Genomic DNA, 21,363 nt, shown 5'->3' with positions numbered 1-21,363 from the left:
GTGTGTTCATTCTGCTCTGATGAAATACTACTGGACTCAGTCTCATTGCTTTGCCATCTTTAATGTATGGCTTCTGTCTCATTGCCCAAGATGAATGAATGCCTTGGATCCAGCCATCCTGTTCCTTATCTAGCCATCAGGAAGGAAGGGGAGAGGTAGTTCTCCTTAAAAGAATGACCCATAAAGTAGCATGTATCACTTTCACTTGGTATCTCATTGGCCAGTACTTATTCGTGCTGTACAAAACAGACTGGAAAATGTAATCTTTAGCTGAATAGCCTGCTAATTCTGTTACTAAAGCAGAAGGGAAGAACTGCTCTTGGGGATAACCAATAGTCTCCCCCACCAGACACTTTTTATTTAATGAAATAAAAATTATTAATTTAGTCTAAATTTTTGTCAATTTTTTGTTTAAAAGTTATGAAAATACTCTATTACCTTTTTTATTCTAGTATTTAACTCCATATTTCTAAATAAAATGTTTAAATTGTTTCCAAATTTAAAATTGTTTTGATATTCTATATTGGCAGCCTATTGTGGAAAATGAGAATTTAATGTCTTCCATGTCACTTCCCTCACTTCTTCACCCTTCTTTCTCCCCTCCCCACCATATAGCCATTTCACAAATTTTAGTGCAAGCATTATCACTCTTTATATTATATGACTATGTAAATACAGTTGTTTAGCCAAGAGGTGCATATGTCTTGCATACAATCCATCGTTTTTTCTTGGAGCTAATGTTTGCATTGTTTTCCTGTGTGACTCTTGTTAACTTTTCCCCTTAATGCTCCAACAATGCTCTTACACTTACCTGTAATATTTTTCTTATGCACAAATATATCAATTTGTATTCTACCCCCCCCCCCCCCCCGCCCAAGGAAACTTTTCCTTCAGAATCCTCCATTATCTTGTTCCAGTATAGACTACTCTTCAGTACTGTTGTCCTAGAATGTACTTTACTATTATCTTGGGACACCCCTTTACAATTCTGTGGTTTCTTTCTTCTTTTTTAATTGAAGTATAATTCACAATTTAAGCCATTTTAAAAGGTATAATTTGGTGGCTTTTAGTACAGTATTATACAACCATTACCACTGTCTAGTTCTAGAACATCTTTATCATCCGAAGGAACCTCAAATCCCTTAAGTCATCATTTTCCATTCTCCCCTTTGCCTAGCCATTGACAAACCCCAATCTACTTTTTGTCTTAATGGAGATATTTATTCTGGGTATCTCATGTAATGGGATTATCTTATATATGACCTTTAGTGTCTGGTTTCTTTCACTTAATGTAAGATTCTCAAGGTTCATCCATATGTAGCATGTATCAGTACTTCATTCTTCCTGTTTATGGCTGAACGATATTCTGTTGTATGGATATGCCACATTTTATTTATCTCTTAGTTGATGGACATTTGGGTTGTAAAGTTTTTGGCTATGATGGATAGCTATAAATATTTTTGTACAAGTATTTGAACACCCGTTTTCATTTCTCTTGGATATATACCTGGGAGTAGACTTGCCAGGTCATATGGTAATTCTATGTTTAACTTTTTGAGGAACTGTCAAACTGTTTTCCACAGTGGCTGCACCATTTTACATCCCCACTAACAATGTGTGAGGTTTTCAATTTCCTGACGTCCTTGTTAGGATATTTTTTTTATTATAGTAATTCCAGTGGGTGTGAAGTATCTCCTTGTGATTTTGGTCTGCATTTCTCGAATAACTAAGGGTATTGAGTGTCTTTTTCCTGTGCTTGTTGGCCATTTGTGTATTTTCTTTGGAGAAAGGTCTATCCAAGTCCCTTGACCATATTTCAGTTGGATTATTTTGTTGTTGTTGAGTTATAAAAGTTCTGGACACTAGACTCTCATCTGTTTCTTTCTGCTACTTTCCTTCTTTCCCCCTCCCCTGCCCATGCTCACTTCCCTTGTCCCCCTCCATACACACTCACATACATGTGTATATAAGAAATCTGATATATATATATATATATATGCATATATATTAGACCCTTATCAGATGTCTGATACTAGGCTCTTACCAGATATATTCATATCAGGTATATAATTTGCACATATTTTCTACTATACTGAAGTTTCTTCTCATTCTCTTGTTAGTGTTCTTACATGTACAAATTAAAAACAAATTGATGAAGTCTGATTTATCTTTTTTATTTTGTTGTTCATGCTTTTGATGTCATATCTAGAAATCATTGCCAAATCTCAGATCATGGAGATTTACCCCTATGAGTTTTATAGTTTTAACTCTTACACTTAGGTCATGATCCATTTTGAGTTAGGTTTTGTATATGGTGTTAAGTATAAGCCCAACTTCATTTTCTTTTTTTCTTTTTTTTTTTGCATTGGCGATCCAGTTGCCTCATCACCGTTTATTAGACTATTTTTCTCTCCAGTGAATTGTCTTGGCACCTTTGTTGAAAATTATTTGACCATAGGAGTATGTGTTTATTCCTGGGCTTTTAGTTCTGTTTCCTTGATCTATATATCTATTCTGTCCCAGTACCACACTGTTTTGATTACTATAGCTTTATAGCAAGTTCTGCAACTGGGAAGTGTGAGTCTTCAACTTTGTTCTTTTTCAAGGTTGTTTTGGTTATTTGGGTTTTTTTGCAATTCCATGTGATTTTTAAGATCAACTTTTCCATTTCTGCAAAAAAGGCTCTTCTTTCAAAAGGAATTTGGTAGCAATGACAATGAATTTGTAGATCACTTGGGGGATTATAACAATATTAAAATTTTCAGTCCATGAACATGGGGTGTATTTCCACTTATTTTAGTCTTTATCAGCGTCTTAGTTTTCAGTGTACAAGTCATGTACCTCTTCGGTTTAATTTATTCCTAATTATTCTTTGTCAAGCTAATGGAATTGTTTTAATTTCCTTTTTTTTAAGTTTATTTAGAGAGAGAGATGAGAGAGAGGGCAGAGAGAATGCCAAGTAGGCTCCACACTGCCAGTGCAGAGCCCAATATGGGGCTTGAACTCGTGAACCGTGAGATCATGACCTGAGCCAAAATCAAGAGTCAGATACCCAACCAATTTAGTCACCCAGGCCCCCCTTTAATTTCCTTTTTTGATTGTTCATTGATAGGGTAGAAAATACAGTTGATTTTGTGTAGGGACATTACTGTCAGCTTACAAAAAATAAAAAGGATGATAAGAAAATACTATAAATTTCTTAAGATGGTATAGAATATCTGAATAAACATCTAGCAAGTCAGGAGATTGAATTTGTAACAAAAAATATCCTACCAAAGAAAAGTCCAGGACTTGATGGCTCCACTGGTGAATTCCATCAAACATTTAAAGAAGAATTAATACCACTTTCTCAAATTCTTCCAAGAATTGAAGAGGAAGGAACACTTCTCAACTATCCTTTGGGGCAAGTATTACTCTGATACCAAAGCCAGACAAAGACATCATGTGGAAAGAAAACTACAGATCAATATCCCTTAGAATATAGGCACAAAATACTAACAAACCAAATCCAGCAGCAAAGAAAAAAGATTATATACCATGGCCATGTGGGATTAATCCCAAGAATCCAAGAGTAGTTCACATGTGAAAATCAATTTGTGTAATAGACCACATTAACAGAATGCAGGGACAAAAAAAAAAAAAAAAAATACATCACCATCTCAGCTGATGCAGAAAAAGCATTTGACAAAATCCAATGCCCTTTCTTAATAAACACTCTTAGCAAGCAAGAAGTAAAAGGGAATTTCCCCAACATAATAAAGGGTGTATATCAAAAACCCATAGCTAACATCATAATTAGTGTGAAAAACTGCAAGTTTTCCCCCACCAAGATCAAGAACAAGGCAAGGATACCCACTTTCACCACTTAAATTCAACATTATACTGCAAGTTCTAACCAGAGCAGTTAGTTAAGAAAGGAAATAAAAGACATTCAAATTGGAAGGGACAAAGTAATGTTATCTCTATTCACAGGTGATACAACCTTATACGTACAAAATCCTAAATCCATAGTATAGTAAATGTAAAAAATTATTAGCTAATAAATGGATTCAGCAAAGTTGCAGGTTACAAAATCTTTGTTATTCATGATTTTAGTAATTTGAGTCCTTTTTCTAGTTGACCTTTGTCATTTTGATCTTTTCAAATAATCAACTTTTGGTTTATTGATTATTACTTTTCTATCTATTTCATTTATCTTTAATCTTTATTATTTCATTCTGCTAGCTTTTTATTAGTCTGCTCTTTTTCTAGAAGTTCTTAATATTTGATGTTAGGTATTTGAGTTGTTCTTTTTAATTTTTATTTATTTATTTTTAAAGTTTATTTATTTTGAGAGAGTACAAGCCGGGGAGGGACAGAGAGGGAGAGAGAGAATCCCAAGCAGGCTCTGTGCTGATAGCATGGGTAGTACCTGACACGGGGCTCAGTCCCACGAACTGTGAGATCGTGACCTGAGCCGAAACCAAGACTCAGTGCTTAACTGACTGAGCCACCAAGGTCCACTTGAGCTGTTCTTTTTTAAAGTAGGTATTTGTAGTTATAACTTCTGCTCTGAGCGCTGCTTTTGCTGTATCTTTTAAAGTTGTGTCTTGTTTTCTTTTGTCTCTATATTTTTCTCAGTATTCTTTGATCCATTGGTTTGAAAGTATGTTTCTAATTTCTACGAATTTATGCATTTACCAGTTTTACTTCTGTTATTGATTTCTAGGTTCATTGCATTATGGTCGGAGAGGATATTTTGTATGATACCGTTGTTTTTTAAATTAAGACTTACTCTGTAGCCTAGGGTGGTTCATCCTGGAGAAAGTTTCATGTGTACTTCAGAAGAATGTATATTCTGGTGTTTTTGAGTGAAGTATTCTGTATATGCTTGTTAGGTTTAGTTGGCTTATAATGTTGTTCATGCCTGCCATTTATTTCCTTGTTGATCTTCTGTCTAGTTTTCGGTTCATTATTGAGAGTGGGGTTTTGGAGTCTCCAGTTGTTGTTATTAAACTCTGTGTTCCTCCAATTTGGTCTGTTTTTTTTCTTCTGTTGTTAAGTACTATATAATTATTATCACTTTAATGAATTGACCCTTTTAACATCATATATACATGTATGTATGTACACATATGTATATATGATGTTACCTATTTATCTATTATAACAATTTTTGTCTGTTTTAATCTGTTATTAATATACCCATTCCAGCTATCTTTTGGTTATTGTCTGCATCAAATATCTTTTCATTCATTCACTTTCAGCTTATTTTTGTAATTGAATCTAAAGTGAGTATGTGTAGACAGCATATGATTGGGTCCTATTTTTAATCCATTTTGCCAATCCACACCTTTTAATTGGAGTGTTTATTACTGACAATTAATTGTAATTTCTAATAAGGAAGGACTGACTCCACCCATTTTGCTATTTCTATAACTTTTATATCCTTTTTGTTTTTCATTTCCTCTTAATGAAATATTCTCTTTATTGTTTAATAGATTCTACTGTATCGTTTTTTTTCCTTTTCATTTCCCTTACTATATATTTTTTTAAGTTTATTTATTTTGAGAGAGAGAGAGATACACACACATGCCTGAGTGGGGGAGGGACAAAGAGAGAGGAGAGAGAGAATCCTAGTCAGGCTCTGCACTGTAAGCATGGAGCTCTATGCAGGGCTTGAACCCATGACCATGAGATCATGACCTAAGGTGAAATCAAGAGTCAGAAGCTCAACCGACTGAGCCATGCAAACACCCCATCCTTTACTGTATATTTTGAGGTTATTTTCCTAGTGGTTGCACTGGGAAATAACTTTAATTTACACAATCTAGTTTGAATTAATATCCATTTAGTTACAATATTATAAAAAAATTTTGCTCCTATAGTTTCATTCCACCTTTACATTGGCATTGTCACAAATTCCATCTTTACATGTTGTGTAATCTATCAACCTAGATATATAATTCTGAATTTTTATCTATTTCTCTTTCAAATCACATAGAAATAAAGGGGAGTTACATCCAGAAATTCATTGCTACTAGTTTTTAACTTACCAATGTAGTTAGGTTTACTAGTGTTTACTTCTCAATGTGGGTTCCAGTTACTTTGTACTTTTTTATTTCAGCTTAAAAGATTCCCTTTAGCATTTTTTCTAAGGCAAGTTTACAAACAATGAAATCTCAGTTTTTGCTTATCTATGACTGTCTTAGGTTCTTTTTCATTTCTAAAGGTAGTTTTGCTGGTTGTAGATATTTTTGGTTGAGAGTTTTTTGTTTTCAGTACTTTGTCTTCCCACTGCCTTCTGGTCTCTGTGGTTTCTGATGAGAAATCAGTGTTTTTATCCAATTGAGAATCCCTTATAAGTGACAAACTGCTACTCTTACTGACCTCAAAATTGTCTTATAACAGTTTACTTGTAATGGCATCTCGGTGTGAATCTCTTTGAGCGTATTCAGTTTGTAGTCCATTGAGCTTCTTGATTGTGTCAGTGTGTGTATTTCATCAGATTTGGGAAGTTTTCTCTTATTATTTTTGCTCTTTCTCTTCCTGTGGCTCCCATTATGCATTTGTTGCTATTCTAGCTGTGGTCACACAGATCTCTTAGGCTCTGTTCATTTTTCTTCATTCTTTTTTCTTTATACTCCTCACACTGGGTAATGTCAATTGACTTATCTTTAGATTTGCGGATTCTTTCTCTGCCTGCTCATATCTGCTGTTGAACCATTCTAATGAATTTTTCACTTTGGTTATTGTACTTTTTTCACTTCTGTTTCACAATTTTTCACTTTGGTTATTGTACAGAATTTGGTTCCTCTCTATGATTTTGATTTCTTTATTGATATTTTCTGCTTGGCAAGACATTGTCTCAAGATTTCCTTTAGTTCTTCAAGCATGTTTAAGGTAGCTTAAAGTCTTTCTCTAGTAAGTCCAATATCTGCATCCTCAGAGAAAGTTTCTATTTTTTTTTCTTTTCCTACGTAGGGGGCCATACTTTCTTAATTCTTAGCATGCATTGTGCTTGAAAACTGAGTATTTTGAATATAATGTGTTAACTCTGGAAATCAGATTTTCTCCCTTTTTTTAGGGTCTGTTGTTGCTGCTTGTCATTTTTGTTGTTTGGTGACTTTTCTGAACTGACATTGTAAAGTCTGTGTTTGTCACATGTGGCCACTCATGTCTCTGTTCTGATATCTTCATGGTCAGCTGATGATTGAGCAAAGAATTCCTTTAATACCTAGAACCAAAAAAACAGAAAAGGAAAAAAAAAACCCTCTCCCAAATCTTTGCATATGGTTTGCTTCTATATATGTGTTGGGGTCTGCTTTCAGTACTCAGTTTGGCATTTTACAGCTCTTCCTTTGACTTGACTTGTTTCCGAGGAACCTGAAGGTTAGCCAAAGGTGACATCTTAGGACCTTCTCAAGCCTTTCTGAGCATGAACCGAGCCTTTAGCATGCATGTAGTCTTCTAGATTCCTGGGAACATTTGAGTCTTTCAGTGGCCTTATTCCCAAAAGCATCTTTTTCCCTAGTTTTCTTCCCAAGCTTTCTGAGTTTTCCTATTGTTTGCTTTAATTGTTATCCCTTGTCCCAGATGGAACTGGCTAATATATTTCCCTATAAATGTTTTGTCAAATGGATTCAGATAGCAGTCTCCTCCCTGGGATAGTTTTTAGTTGAGATATAACTAGGCAAGTCTTTTGAGATGATTCTTTAGGGAGTCACCAGACAGGTAAAAATGAAAAACCACAGTTGTCTGAGAATATGGTTTGCACTGTTCTCTCCAGTCCTGGGGGCCTGTGTCAGGAAAGAGAGCATTTGTTTTCAAGGCCACTGCCAAGCTGGATTAGGGGAGATGCCTGAGAGCAAGCTAAAATGCCACAAAACTCTTTACCAAATTTAGCTGTTTTTTCTTCACTAAGCATCCCTCTGGTTTTGTAAGCTTTTGATTCCAGAATTCAGAAAAAAGTTGGTTCTGGAAGTTTTTTGACAGTTTATTTGTTGCTTTGGTGGAAGAATAGACTTCTAGGGTTTCTTTCTTGGTCCCTTTGGCTGACATTACTCTCTTCTGTTTCCTGATCTCTTTGTTTTCTTCTTTTTTTATTTACCTCCTTATTTTGCTCAAGTTCATTTTCCAGGAGCTTCAAAAAAAGGGTATTAGTTTGGTAAATTCTTTGAATTTATGTATTTGAAAATGTACTAATTACATGCTTGACTGATAGTTTGGCTAGAGAGAATGAATTTCTAAAGGTTATACTAAGCGAAGAAGCCAGACACAAAATATTGGACATTGTATGATTCCATTTATATACAGTTTCTAGAAAAGGCAAATCCATAGAAAGGAAGTAATTGCTTAGATGGGATGGGATTGAGAATGGGGAGTGACTACAAATGGGAGTGAGGTCTAATATTATATATTAGAATATAAGTATTCTAAAAATAGATTGTGACAATGGTTTCCCAACTCTGTAAGTATACCAAAAGTCATTCAATTGTATACTCAAAATGAAGGGCAGAGAGAGAGGGAGACAACACAGGCTCCGTGCTGACAGAATGGAGTCCTACATGGGGCTCAGACCCACAAACCATGAGATCATCACCTGAGCCAACACCAAGAATCATAAACTTAACTGACTGAGCCACCCAGGTGCCCCTGGAAAGCATAACCAATGTTCCTATGAACATTCTTGTAAAAGTTTTTGGGTAGACATGTTTTCATTTCTTGTGGGTAGAAGTGGGATTACTGGGTCATATGGTAAATGTGTACCTAACTTCATGACAAATTTGTTTCAGGTGACTATCGCCAGCAGTAGCTGCAAATTCTAGTTGCTTTTAGTCCTTGCCAACACTTGGTATTGACAGTTCATCTGATTTTTAGTTTTTGCAATTCTGAGAGGTCCTGATTTCCAAATTACTACAAACCTGGCAGTTTCACTACTGGTTCTCTACCAAAGAGAAATGAAAAATATGTCCAACAGAAGCTTGTAGTATACCCCCATTTTATTCAAGTTGGCAAATGTTGGCTTAAAGTTATTCATTGTATTCTCTTATTTCCTGTTTAACATCTGTACAATCTGTGGTAACCACCCTTTTTTGATCCTTGGCATTTGTTTTTTTGTGTTCTTTTCTGCATCAATTAATCTATCTTGATATTTGTCAAATTTGTTTCTCTTTTTTCAAAGAACCAGCTTTTGGCATTTTAATTATATATATTATTTTCTGTTTTGGTGATGTCTCCTTAAGAAATTCTTAAGTATAAGAAAGAAATTTTTGGGGCTCCTGGGTGGCTCAGTCTTGGGTAAGCGTCCAACTTTGGCTCAGGTCATGATCTCACCGTTCTTCAGTTCGAGTCCTGCGTCGGGCTCTGAGCTGACAGCTTAGAGCCTGGAGCCTGCTTCAGATTCTGTGTCTACCTTTCTCTCTGCTCCTCCCCCACTCATGCTCTGTCTCTCTCTCAAAACTGAATAAAAGTTAAAAAAAATTAAAAAAAAAACACAAAAGAAATTTCTTGTACTTTGTTATTATTTTCTAGCATTTTAAAGTAGATTGTTAGGTCATTTGTTGTAGATGTTTTCTTATAAGAATTTATAAATTTCTCTTGGACCACTGCTTTAGCTGAATTTGTTTAGCACAAACTTTGACATGTTATATTGCCATTCACCTTAAAATATTTTTTAATTTCCTTATTTCATCTTTGACTTGTGAATTATTTTAAAGTATGTTGTTTAATTCTAAGATATTTGAAGTTTTTCTGGATTTATTATAGATTTCTTAACTTTATCAGAGTCTGTATGATTTCAAGTCTCTTAAATTTATTTTTTTTTGCATTTTTTATTGGAGTACAATTGACATGTACATTATATTAGTTTGATGTGTACAGCATGATTCAAAATTTGTTTATGGGAAAATGACCATCTCAATAAGTCTAGTTAACATTTGTCACCATACATAGTTAAAAATTTTTATTTCTTCATGTTGAGAACTTTACGTTGTACTCTCTGCAACTTTCAAATGTGCAATACAGTATCGTTAACTATAGTCACCATGCTGCACATTACATCCCCATGATTTATTTATTTTATAACTGGAAATTTATACCTTTTGACCCCCTTTCCCTACTTTATCCACTCTTGACCCCCTGTTTCTGGCAACCACCAATCTGCTCTGTGACCTCAGATTTTTTTTTCTAATTCCACATATAAGTGAGGTTGTGCAGTATTGTCTTTCTCTATCAGACTTATTTCACCCTGCTTAATACCTTCTAAGATCATTCATGTTGTCACAAATGACAAGATTTCATTCTTTTTTATGATTAACATTCCATTGTGTATGTATATATATCTCTTTATACATTATCAATAGACAGGATGCTTCCACATTTTGGTTATTGTAAATAACTCTGCAGTGAACATACGGGTACATATATATTTTTGAATTAGTGTATTTGTTTTCTTTGGGTAAATACTCAGAAGTGGAATTGCTGGATTTTTTATTTCCATTTTTAAGTTTTTGAGGAAACTTCAATACTGTGTTTCATAGTGGCTATACCAATTTACATTTCCACCAACAGTGCATGAGTTCCCTTTTGTCCACATCTTTGTCAGTGTTTGTTATTTCTTGTCTTTTTGATACTAGCAATTTTGACTGGTATGAAGTGATAGCTAATTGTGGTTTTGATTTGCATTTCTCTGATATTTAAATGTTGAGCATATTTTCATGGGTCTGTCATCTGTATGCTTATTTTTTTGGGAAAAATGTCTATTCAGCTTCTCTGCCCATTTTTTAATTGGATTTTTTGGTGTTGAGTTGTTGAGTTCTTTATATATTTTAGATGTTAACTGTTATCAAATGTATCATTTGCACATATCTTCTCCCATTCAGTAGGTTGACTTTTCATTTTGTTGACTGTTTCTTTTGCCTTTCAAAAGCTTTTTAATTTGATATAGTCCCAATTATTTTTGCTTTTTTCTCTCCTAAGAGACAGATCCAAAAAAATATTGCTAAGACTGAGGTCCAAGAGATTACTGCCTTATATTTTATTTTAGGAGTTTTATGGTTTTAAGTCTTACTTTTAGCTCTTTAATCCATTTTATTTTTGTGTGTTGTATAAGAAAGTGGTCCAGTTTCATTCTTTTGTATAGATTATCATAGATTAATTGACCATATAAGTGAGGGTTTATTTCTGGGCTCCCACTTCTGTTTCATTGATATTTCTTTTGTGCCAGTACCATAATGTTTTGATCGCTATAGCTTTGTAGTATAGTTTGAAATTGGAGTGTGATAACTCCAGCTTTGTTCTTCCTCAAGATAGATTTGGCTGCTCATGGTCTTTTTTGGTTCCATACACGTTTTAGGATTTTTGTTGTTGTTGTTCCATTTCTGTGAAAAATGCTATTAGTATTTTTTTATGCTTATTTTTGAGAGAGAGAGAGAGAGAGAGAGAGAGAGAGAGAGAGAGAGAGAGGCAGGCAGAGAGAGAGGGAGACAGAATCTGAAGCAGGCTCCAGGTTCTGAGCTGTCAGCACAGAGCCTGATGTGGGGCTTGAACTCACAGACTGCAAGATCATGATCTGAGCTGAAGTCGGACGCTTAACCAACCCAGCCACCCAGGTGCCCCAATGCCATTAGTATTTTGATAGGGATTGCATTAAATCTGTAAGTTGCATTGGGTAATATGAAAATTTTAGCAATATCAGATCTTCCAGCCCATGAGCATGGGATATCTTTCCACTTACTTGTGTCATCTTCAGTTTCTTTTATGAGTGTCTTACAGTTTTTATTTTTTTATTTTATTTAATTTTTTAATTTTTCTTTTTTTGAGAGAGACAGAGCATGAGCGGATGGGGGAGGGGCAGAGAGAGAAGGAGACACAGATCTGAAATAGGCTCCAGGCTCCAAGCTGTTAGCTCAGAGCCTGATGTAGGGCTCAAACCCATGAACTGAGAGATCATGACCGGAGCCGAAGTCGGATGCTCAACCGACTGAGTCACCCAGGTGCCCCGAGTGTTTTACAGTTTTTAGAGTGTAGGTTTTTCACCTCCTTGACTAAATTTATTGCTAGGTATTTTATTTTTCTGATGCAGTTGTAAATGGGATATTTTCTTAATTTCTCTTTCTGATAATTTGTAATTTGTGTGTAGAAATGTAATAGATTCCTGATTTTTAATTTTGTATCCTGCACCTGACCGAATTCACTTAGTCTGATAGGTTTTTCATGGAATCTTTAGTGTTCTCCATATATAGTACCATGTAATCTGCAAATAGTGACAGTTTTAACTTCTTTCTTACCAGTTTGGATGCCTTCTATTTCTTTTTCTTGTCTGATTGCTGTGGCTAGGACTTCTAGTACTATGTTGAATAAAAATGACAAGAGTGGACATCCTTGTCTGGTTCCTGATCTTAGAGAAAAAGCTTTCAGGTTTAACCATTGGATATGATTTTACCTGTGGGTTCATGATACATGGATTTTATTATGTTGAAGTATGTTTCCTCTGTACCCACCACTATGATCTTTTTAATGTATTGTTGAACTTTGTTCACTAATATTTTGTTGAGGATTTTTGCATCTGTTTATCAAGGCTTGAATTTTTTTGTGGCATCCTTTTCTCATTTTGTATCAGGGTAATGCTAGTCTCATGAGATTAGAAGAATTCCCTCCTCTTCTGTTTCTTGGAAAAGTTTCAGAAGGATTGGCATTAATTCCTTGAATGTTTGCTAGAATTCATCAGTGATGTCATCTGGTCCTAGATTTTTATTTGATGGGAGGTTTTTAATTGTTGGTAACAGTCTCCTTGCTAATAATTTGTTCAGATTTTCTCTTCTTCATGATTCAGTTTTGAGAGATTATATATTTCTAGGAACTTACCCATTTCTTACAGGTTGTCAAATTTGTTTGATGTATAATTGTTAATAGAAGTCTCTTTGTATGTAATTTTTTGTATGTCTGGTATTATTTTTGTAATGTCTCATTATTTGTGATTTTGAGTCCTCTTTTTTTAAGCCCCTTAACTTTATTGAGACTTGTTTTATAGCCCAGAACATGGTCTATTTGAAAATAATTTGTATTTTTCAGTTGTTGATGTAGTTTCTATAATTGTTAAATTAAGATGTTGATATTGTGCAGATCTAAGTATTTTCTATTTTTTTGTCCAGTTCTATAAACTGCTGAAGAGGTAGTTTTATATTATGTTTTTGTGGAATTGTATATTTCTTTTATTTCCTTCCATGTATTTTGAAACTTTGTCATTGGACACAACGTATCAGTAATTATCTCTTTAGTTGATATTAAAATAGCCACTCCAGCCTTCTTATTCCTATTTTTTGCATGGTATATCTTTTTATATCCATTTACTTTCAACCTATCTGTATATATCTTGCAGGCAGCATATAATAATAAGGTTTTCTTTTTTTAATCCACTTTGTCAATTTATGGCCTTTAATTGCAGTGTTTAACCTAAGAGTTAGCAAACTGTGTCCCTCAGTTCAAATCCTTGTTTAGGAAATTATATTTTATTGGAACACAGCCACATGCTTTATTTTCTGGGCTGCTTTTGCATTATAAGACTGAGTAGTTGTGACAGAGACTGTATGTTCCAAAACTCTCAAATATTTACTATCAGGTCTTTTATAAAAAAAAGTTTGTTGACTCCTGATTTAGACCATTAACATTTAAGGTGATGTGGTTGGATTTAGGCCTATTATTTTTTATCTTGTTCCATTTTTTTAATTTTTCTGCCTCCTTTTGGATATTTTTGAATGTTTATTGGTATTTGATTATATCTTTTGGATTGTTAGCTATATTTTCTTGTGTTTCTAAGTTGTTGGTCTAGGGATTATAATACCTAACTCAGTGTACTTGTTAATATTAAACTACTTCATGTGAAATGGTGATGGTAAGACCTTGCAACCATGTGTAGGTTCCTTCCCTTTCCACCACTGCCCTGACCTTTTCGTTGTAATTGTATGCATCCTATTCTTAACCAGTGTCATAAGTTTTGCTTTTAACAGTCATACACAGTCACACAAAACTCAGTGGGAAAAACAGGAGGCCATTGTATTTGTCAAGCTACTTATTACCCTTTTTCTTTTATTCTTCATTTCTGAATATTAAAGTTTCTGTCTAGTATCATTTCCCTTCAACCTGAAAAACTTCTTGTAGCATTTCTTACAGATCAACGCTACTAGTGACAAATTCTTCTAATTTTTTTTTCTCTTCTGAAAATGTCTTTTAACTTCACGAGTATTCCAAGATTTTCCTCTGGTTAGGTGTAAGGTGTAAAAAACCTCTCCTCTGCTTCTTTCTCTACTCTCAGTACTGTACTATATTCACAACACTTCACTTCTGACATTAGATGTATCATTTTTCCAGATATCAATATCAATTCTCTGCAACACCAGCTGGGTTTCCTACAATTCAGTTTTCACACTAACTGGAATTAGTTTAGACCCCACAGATTAAGGGCTCAGGCTCACAACACTACACTTCAGATGACAGTTGCAAGCAGTAGGTCCCTGGATTACCCAGAATTCCTATCCAAGTTGGCTACAAATTGGAGGTTTCCAAGTTTCCCTTCTTGGATTCGATCATTTGCTAGAACTGCTCACAGAACTTAGGGTGATCTAACATTTACCAGTTTATTATATAATAAAAGCTATGATAAATGATACAGATAAAGAGCCAAATGAAATGAAACATAGGGAAAAGTCTAGAAGGGTCTCAAATGTGGGAACTTCTGTCCCTGTGGAGTTGGGGTGTGCCACCCTCCTGGTACATGGATTTGATGGATGTGTTTACCAACCCAGAAGCTCTCCACACCTCATATTTTTGGGATTTTTATGGAGGCATCATGTGGCATGATCACTCATTAGTTCAATCTCCAGTCCCTCCCCTTCTAGAAGGAGGTGGGGGGTGGGCTGAAAGTTTCAAGTTTCTAATCATGGCTTGGTTGACAACTCCTGTTGACCAGCCCCTGTCCAGGAGTCCACCAAAAGTCACCTCCTTAGAACAAAGGACATTTCTGTCACCCAGGAAATGCAAAGATATTTAAGAGCTGTGTCAGAAGGAGGATCAGAAACCAAATATTTGAAAAGATGCTCCTAGCATTCTTATCACTTAAGAAATTACAAGGGTTTTAGGAGCTTTGTGCCAGAAACCAAGGACAGAGACCAGTGTGTGTGTGTGTGTGTGTTTTCTCTTTCACAATATGGAGTTCTAGGTTGTCATTTCTTTTGTGTTAGTATTTTAAGTATATTGCTCTGCTGGCTCAGCAAGTGGTCTTTTTTGGTGATAGTTTCTGAAAAGAAATATGCAGATATTTGAAGCATTGTTTTTATTCCCATTTAAAGATAGGGTGGCTCAGTCGGTTGAGCATCCAACTGTTGATTTCTGCTCAGGTCATGAACCCAGGGTCATGGGATCGAGTCACATGGAGTGTGGAGCCTGCTTGCGATTCTGTCTCCCTCCCCTGCTTGTATTCATGCTCTCTCTCTTAAAAAAAAAAAAAAAAGGCGGGGGGGGGGGAGTCTATCTTAGATCTTTTTCACCATTACTTAGCACACCTTTCATGCACAGATGTATAATAAATTTTCTTGAATTTACTTTGTATTACATTTTAAGTTAATATGAAGACTAGATAGGCTTATTAGGGTTCCATTTTGGCAGGGTCTGAATTGCCCAACAGGTGTTACTGCTGTTATATTTTATAATGCAAGTTCCCTTCACTAGATATAAATAACCAGATGAAAGAAGCCATGCATTACCAGTTTTCTGAAATAGTTCTCTCCCTTCCATTTTTCCTGGGTTACTTGGCTTCCTTTCCATGTGAAAGGAAAATGGGAGGCAGTAGGTACTTTCCAAAATTTTTTGCCTTTCTTCTCTTTTGCATAGAAATTACTCATATTTTTATAAAATAATGGACCATTAAGGGACATGCAGAAAGAAATGAACCAAAAACTGTTCTGGAAGAGTTATGTATTTTGTAACATTGCACTTGATATTTAATATCTATAGAGAGAATTAAATACAGCAGAGATTTCCTGTTGAAGCTCTCAAGTGTTTCCATCTGCAGAAAAAAACCAGACTTTCTGCCTGATCATCCCATTGTACTTCAAAAACCAGTAAGTAGTTTTCTAATTTTATATTCTAAAATATTTTTCTTCAGTATTTTCACTAGATTCTCACTAGATTTTTAATATTATGAAATATAACTCAGAAAAGTACACAAATGTATAATATAACCAAACTGTAAGTAATAATAGAATGGAATTGTATTTTTAAGAAATACTTTTTCCATTGAAAGATACAGAACATCCATATTAAATCTTGTAATCAATCCATCTGCAGTTGATTTTACTGTATGATGTGCGGTAGGGGCCAAGTTTTACTTTTTTCTGCATGAATATCCGGTCATCCTAGCTCTGTTTATCGAAAGGGTGGTCCTCTGCCACCTTGTGGTAATAGATGCGAGGTGTGTTTCTGGGCTCCCTACTCTTAGTCCTTCTATACAGTAAAACCAGTCATCCCACAAACAGTATGTCTGCTGTTCTTAGCGCTTTATATTTCTGTGTCACCGCCATCACATTTCACCAAAATGGATACAATAAATACACATATCTTTTAGGATATTGATTGGAAAGGACATGCATTTTGCTACCAGACTTGGGTTCAAGCTGTGGCTTCACCTTGTGTACTAAAATATCATTCTAACTTAAGTCACTTGACCTTCTGTGTCTGTTCTGTGATTGTAGATAAAGTTGATAATCTCTAGTTGTTAGGATTAAATGAAATGTATGGAAGAGCTTGGCATGGTACTTAGCTCTCATTGTGCACTTAGTAAATTGGCTTTATTTCGAGTTTAGAGTTTTCACAAACTACTTTATGTAGGTAAATACTCCATGGAGATTAATTCAGAATATGGGCATGCTGAGAATGGCTCAAATGTGAGATGTGTAACATACTTCCTGTGCTCTCCATTTTTAGGATTTCTAACCCTTGGGAATCCAAAGCCTTTTTTTTCTCTTAGAATCTTTTGAATTTTAACTTACAGTGTTTCTCAGTGTTTCCTAAAGTCCCTACCTTGTAGAACCCTAGTCAGTTTTTCAAAATTTAAACAGAAATTTGTTTCTTTCAGAATACCTTGCACACAGGAATATTTTGTCATGAAAAATGTCCTTAATGACGTTCACATTTTCCGACCTGTTCAGAGATCTTGATATGTATGAGTAAATCAGTGCTATATATTGTCAAGTTTTCATTTGCAGACTTATTTCATCTCTGACATTTTATTTTGTAAATAAAAGTTTGACATACACATTATTTTGAACAAACCAGGTACCACAGAAACAGAACAGGTTTGAAGTACAATCTAGTATATTTAAAAATGAATTATGTTTTATTAAACACAGGAGAACTGTTTTGACAAGTTCCAGTTACTATAATACTTTCTATAGCAACATGCATTTAAGATCTGTAAACACTTAATAGGGTCACAGTATTTGGTTTGATAAACTAGTAAAAACTGTATTCATTCAATCTAATTGATAAATTAACTTTTTCTTCTATGTTACAGGAAAACCACCCAAGTTTTAAGTAGCATGTTAAGAACAGATGAATTTGAACATAAAGAATTACTCGTTTTATATTTTGGACACCTGCAAATGAAGTGGACCTAGTAACAATAACTGTAATGGACTGTGACAGTTCAGCTTATTTTTAATTTTGATGGTTGGGTATTTGGTTTCTCCCTAAAATGAGAAAGATATTTTAAACTATAAAGAATTTTCTAATCAGTTTCAACTTTGCAGGCAGTTTCCTGCATAAATTGGGAAGTAACACTGGAAAGTAGGAATTCGGTTAGTAAAGTGGGAAGACTGTATTTATAATTTGCATGCTACTTGCAATTTTTTTTTGTTTTTCATCTCTTGTAATAATGGAATGGAAATGTAAGCTGTAAAGATTCCCAAATATAAAGTATTTGCTATGATGTATATATGGTACATAATTTCTTGTTGCTTTGCTTTTGTTCTGTTTGCCACTGATTTCATACCAGCATTTTGAAAGGCTCTTTGCAATCTCTCCAGAGGCTTAGGATGATTCAGGATGTTCAATGCATAGTTCTCCATGACAGGAAACAGAATCTTTTAATAGGCAGTTCTTTGGTCTCTAGGTTTTCGATAGCATTGTTTAAGATTCATAATTACTAGCAGAGACAATTTGGAAACCAGGAAACTGAAGGTGGAGAATAGCTGCTACTTGTTGTGTCTGATCAGACTACATGAACAGAAGTTGGGCAACTGCAAAATAAAACTGATATTTTTACCCCCAAAAGAGGAAAAATTTAGGCATTTGCAAATAATTGAGGTGCATTAAGTTTCAATTCTGTAATTTCTTATAACAAGAACACATGGATGAAGAATTTGGGGGTTTAAACTTTTAGCTCCTAGAAATTTTATGTAATAAATTACTATTGAAAAAAAGTTTCTTCCAGCATAGTGTCAAAAAAAAATTGCTGATGTAGATAAAGGTAAGTGTAAACTTTCCCTACTTTTATTTTCTCAGATCCCCAGGTCTACTGGCAAGGCATTTGAGACCATCATTTGGCAGAAGGTTTATCTCCTACTGAATTCTGAACTCCTAAAATCAGTACCTTTTTCCTCACTGGTCTTTGGGCTTGTTACCTAGATTTAAGCTTTTAGTCCATGGGAGGCTTCCCATCTTGGTCTAGTTTTCATTACTTTGTTCCCCAGAAAGAGATTTTTTTTTAATAGGAACAAAACCCCCATAAATTTATGGGTTAATTAAAAATGATACATTAATACCTAGGGCCCAGATTTTTCACTTATTTTCTGTCCTATTTTCCCTTTATATATATATATATATATATACACACACACACACACGTATATATATATATATATACACACACACACACATATACTGTGTATCCACACACATTCTCACACACATAGAAATTTATATATAGTTTGTGTAAAAGCTGGGGTCAGTATAACCATATTTTTTTGACTCTAGTTAAAAAAACTATGATAGAACCTATTCTAGTTTGGAATCTAAACAGCCATTCTGCTCAACACTGTTACTGAGGGCAGAAACCTTTTTGAAGTCCTACCACCATTGTACTTCGGAAACTGCCTCATACTTAGAAGACTTAGATACTTTCTGATTCTAATACTATGTTTTTACTGGCTATAATTTGTATTTTTTTGAAACCATTTATAAACAACCTTTTCAAGAAGAGTTTGTATGTCAGACGCCACTGTATATAATCAGAGTGAGACTGCAAAGACTGTGCTCTTATCCGTTTGCTTTTGTACATGTGTATAGTTTGTTTGAATAATCATTGTACAACTCCATTCATGTTCTCTGCTTTGTATATAAATTAAAAGAGTTGAGCCAGGTGTTGTTTCATAGTGTTTGTCATCTTTAGAAATGACCAAAGACATACACACATATGTACACATGCACACACATTTGTGTGTGTGTATATGTGTATATATGTCAAAATTTACTGCCCTTGTCTAGTAGAAACTATGAAAAAAATAATTTAGAGTGAATGAGGGCATACAAAGGTAGTGACAGAAGTTAGTATTTCATAAATTAGTTGGAGAAAATATTTTAGGTCAAATTTTATATTTAAAAAATTTTATTTTTATTTTGTCCTTTTGGGATTTCTAAAATTTAAAAAAAAAAAAAAAAAAAAGTTTTTTCCTTGAAGACCTATGGCTTCAAAGGAATTTGGATTAGAGAATAACATGGTAACAAACTCCCATATGTACTGGATTTTCACTAGCAGCATTTACCGGAATAGATTCTATTAAAAATATGTAATATATGAGCTTGTACAGCAGAGCATATTAGGGACACAGTTAACTGTTCTAGTGACATTAGAGCTGTTGTCATTCTAGTGCTGAGACTGGGAAATGTTTTCTGTCCAATACCTTCCCTAAAGTTTTGTGCTTAATGTATAGTTCTTCTTTGTTCACTGAGGTTAAAGTTTTGTTTTTTAAATATTTTGAACTCATTATTTAAGTGCAAATGTCTATTTTTTAATAAGAAATTTAGTCCTCTGGATCATGTGCCAAAAATTTGAACCTGATTTTCTCAAACTAAGACTGTCCTCTTTTCTTGATTTGTTGAACTTACATACAGGGAATTATGATGCTAATAAATGATATAACTATAGATCATTATAGAACTATACAAGTTCCGTTACTAAATGGTACCCTAACTATTACCGAATTGTTCACTTGCAAAAAAACCAGTTTCTAACCTGACAGGTATATAGAGAGTGTAGATTATAGCCAAGATTGTTGTATACTCCTGTATCAACTTCTTTTCTTTTTAGCTTAAACAACAGAAAGGCATTTTCTCACAGTTCTAGAGACTGGAAGTCCAAGACCACGGTGCTAGCAGGGTTGATTTCTTCTGAGGCCTCTCTCTCCTTGGTTTGCTGCTGGCACCTTCTTACTGTGTCCTCATGTGGCCTTTTCTCTGTGCACATGCATCCCTGCCGTTGCTCTCTCTGCACATAAGGACACCATTTTGGAGCATGTATTAGCGTTTTTCAGTGAAGTGAGTACTCGAAAGATCGTGGGTTGGGAATACAGTGAGCGTTACTGAAGAATATAAGCTTCATTCACAGAAAACCAGTTACTTAAAAATGACAAAACACTGATTTAACCCCTAGCTTATGACAAATCCACAGAAGCTATCCTATATACTCTAAAAGTTCCCACTTTAATTATTTTTTATCACTTCTTTTTCACAAATTTGTTCCTTTATGTGTACACTTGTTTCACATATTAGGATTTTGCCATGAAAGGGTTTTAGGTTACAATGTAGCAAAACAGCAGACTTCAAAAAGTTAGCTAAAATTCACATGAAAGATCTAGAAGACATTTTAGAAGAGTGCACGTCTTAAATATAGTAAAAGTATAGTGTAGATTAGTAACTGCAGAGAATTTTCTAATTCACATTTTAGATGAGAATACTTGTTTTTCACTCGGAACCATGAGGAAAATGTCTAGGAACATCTAGTTGTTCAGGATCCACCATGAAGCTGAAAAGAGAAAAACAAATTTTTAAACGATGTAAATAATTGCCAGGGTGTAATCATTCTTAAAAAGACTATTTTCGGGGCGCCTGGGTGGCGCAGTCGGTTAAGCGTCCGACTTCAGCCAGGTCACGATCTCGCGGTCCGTGAGTTCGAGCCCCGCGTCAGGCTCTGGGCTGATGGCTCAGAGCCTGGAGCCTGTTTCCAATTCTGTGTCTCCCTCTCTCTCTGCCCCTCCCCCGTTCATGCTCTGTCTCTCTCTATCCCAAAAATAAATAAACGTTGAAAAAAAAAAAAAGACTATTTTCTCCCAT

The 21,363-nt window shown here is 34.7% G+C and overlaps 2 protein-coding genes across 4 annotated transcripts in view; one reads left to right on the top strand and one right to left on the bottom strand.

Moving 5' to 3' along the window:
• The window catches only part of CUNH8orf88 (chromosome unknown C8orf88 homolog), a 36,498-nt gene extending 18,532 nt beyond the window's left edge, over positions 1 to 17,966 (top strand). For both annotated transcript variants that reach the window (XM_040493944.1, XM_040493943.1), the window contains exons 5-6: positions 15,991 to 16,097; positions 17,549 to 17,966. In XM_040493944.1, coding sequence (XP_040349878.1) covers positions 15,991 to 16,097; positions 17,549 to 17,572 — 131 coding nt within the window. In that variant the 3' untranslated portion in view covers positions 17,573 to 17,966. The remainder of the gene's footprint in view (positions 1 to 15,990; positions 16,098 to 17,548) is intronic.
• Positions 17,967 to 19,302: 1,336 nt separating this feature from the next.
• The window catches only part of NECAB1 (N-terminal EF-hand calcium binding protein 1), a 195,655-nt gene continuing 193,594 nt past the window's right edge, over positions 19,303 to 21,363 (bottom strand). Inside the window, exons 13-14 of one of the 2 annotated variants that reach the window (XM_040493941.1) lie at positions 20,988 to 21,055; positions 19,303 to 20,518 (exon numbers count right to left, since the gene is read on the bottom strand). In XM_040493941.1, coding sequence (XP_040349875.1) covers positions 21,030 to 21,055 — 26 coding nt within the window. In that variant the 3' untranslated portion in view covers positions 19,303 to 20,518; positions 20,988 to 21,029. Of the gene's footprint in view, positions 21,056 to 21,363 lie in introns of both variants that reach the window. The other variant, XM_040493940.1, reaches the window with a different exon arrangement.

Source organism: Herpailurus yagouaroundi, unplaced genomic scaffold (genome assembly GCF_014898765.1).
Source record: "Herpailurus yagouaroundi ecotype Mexico unplaced genomic scaffold, PumYag 186, whole genome shotgun sequence".
NCBI lineage: Eukaryota > Metazoa > Chordata > Mammalia > Carnivora > Felidae > Herpailurus > Herpailurus yagouaroundi.
The sequence above is the reverse complement of the archived record's forward strand: the minus strand, read 5'-3'. Positions and strand labels throughout refer to the sequence as shown.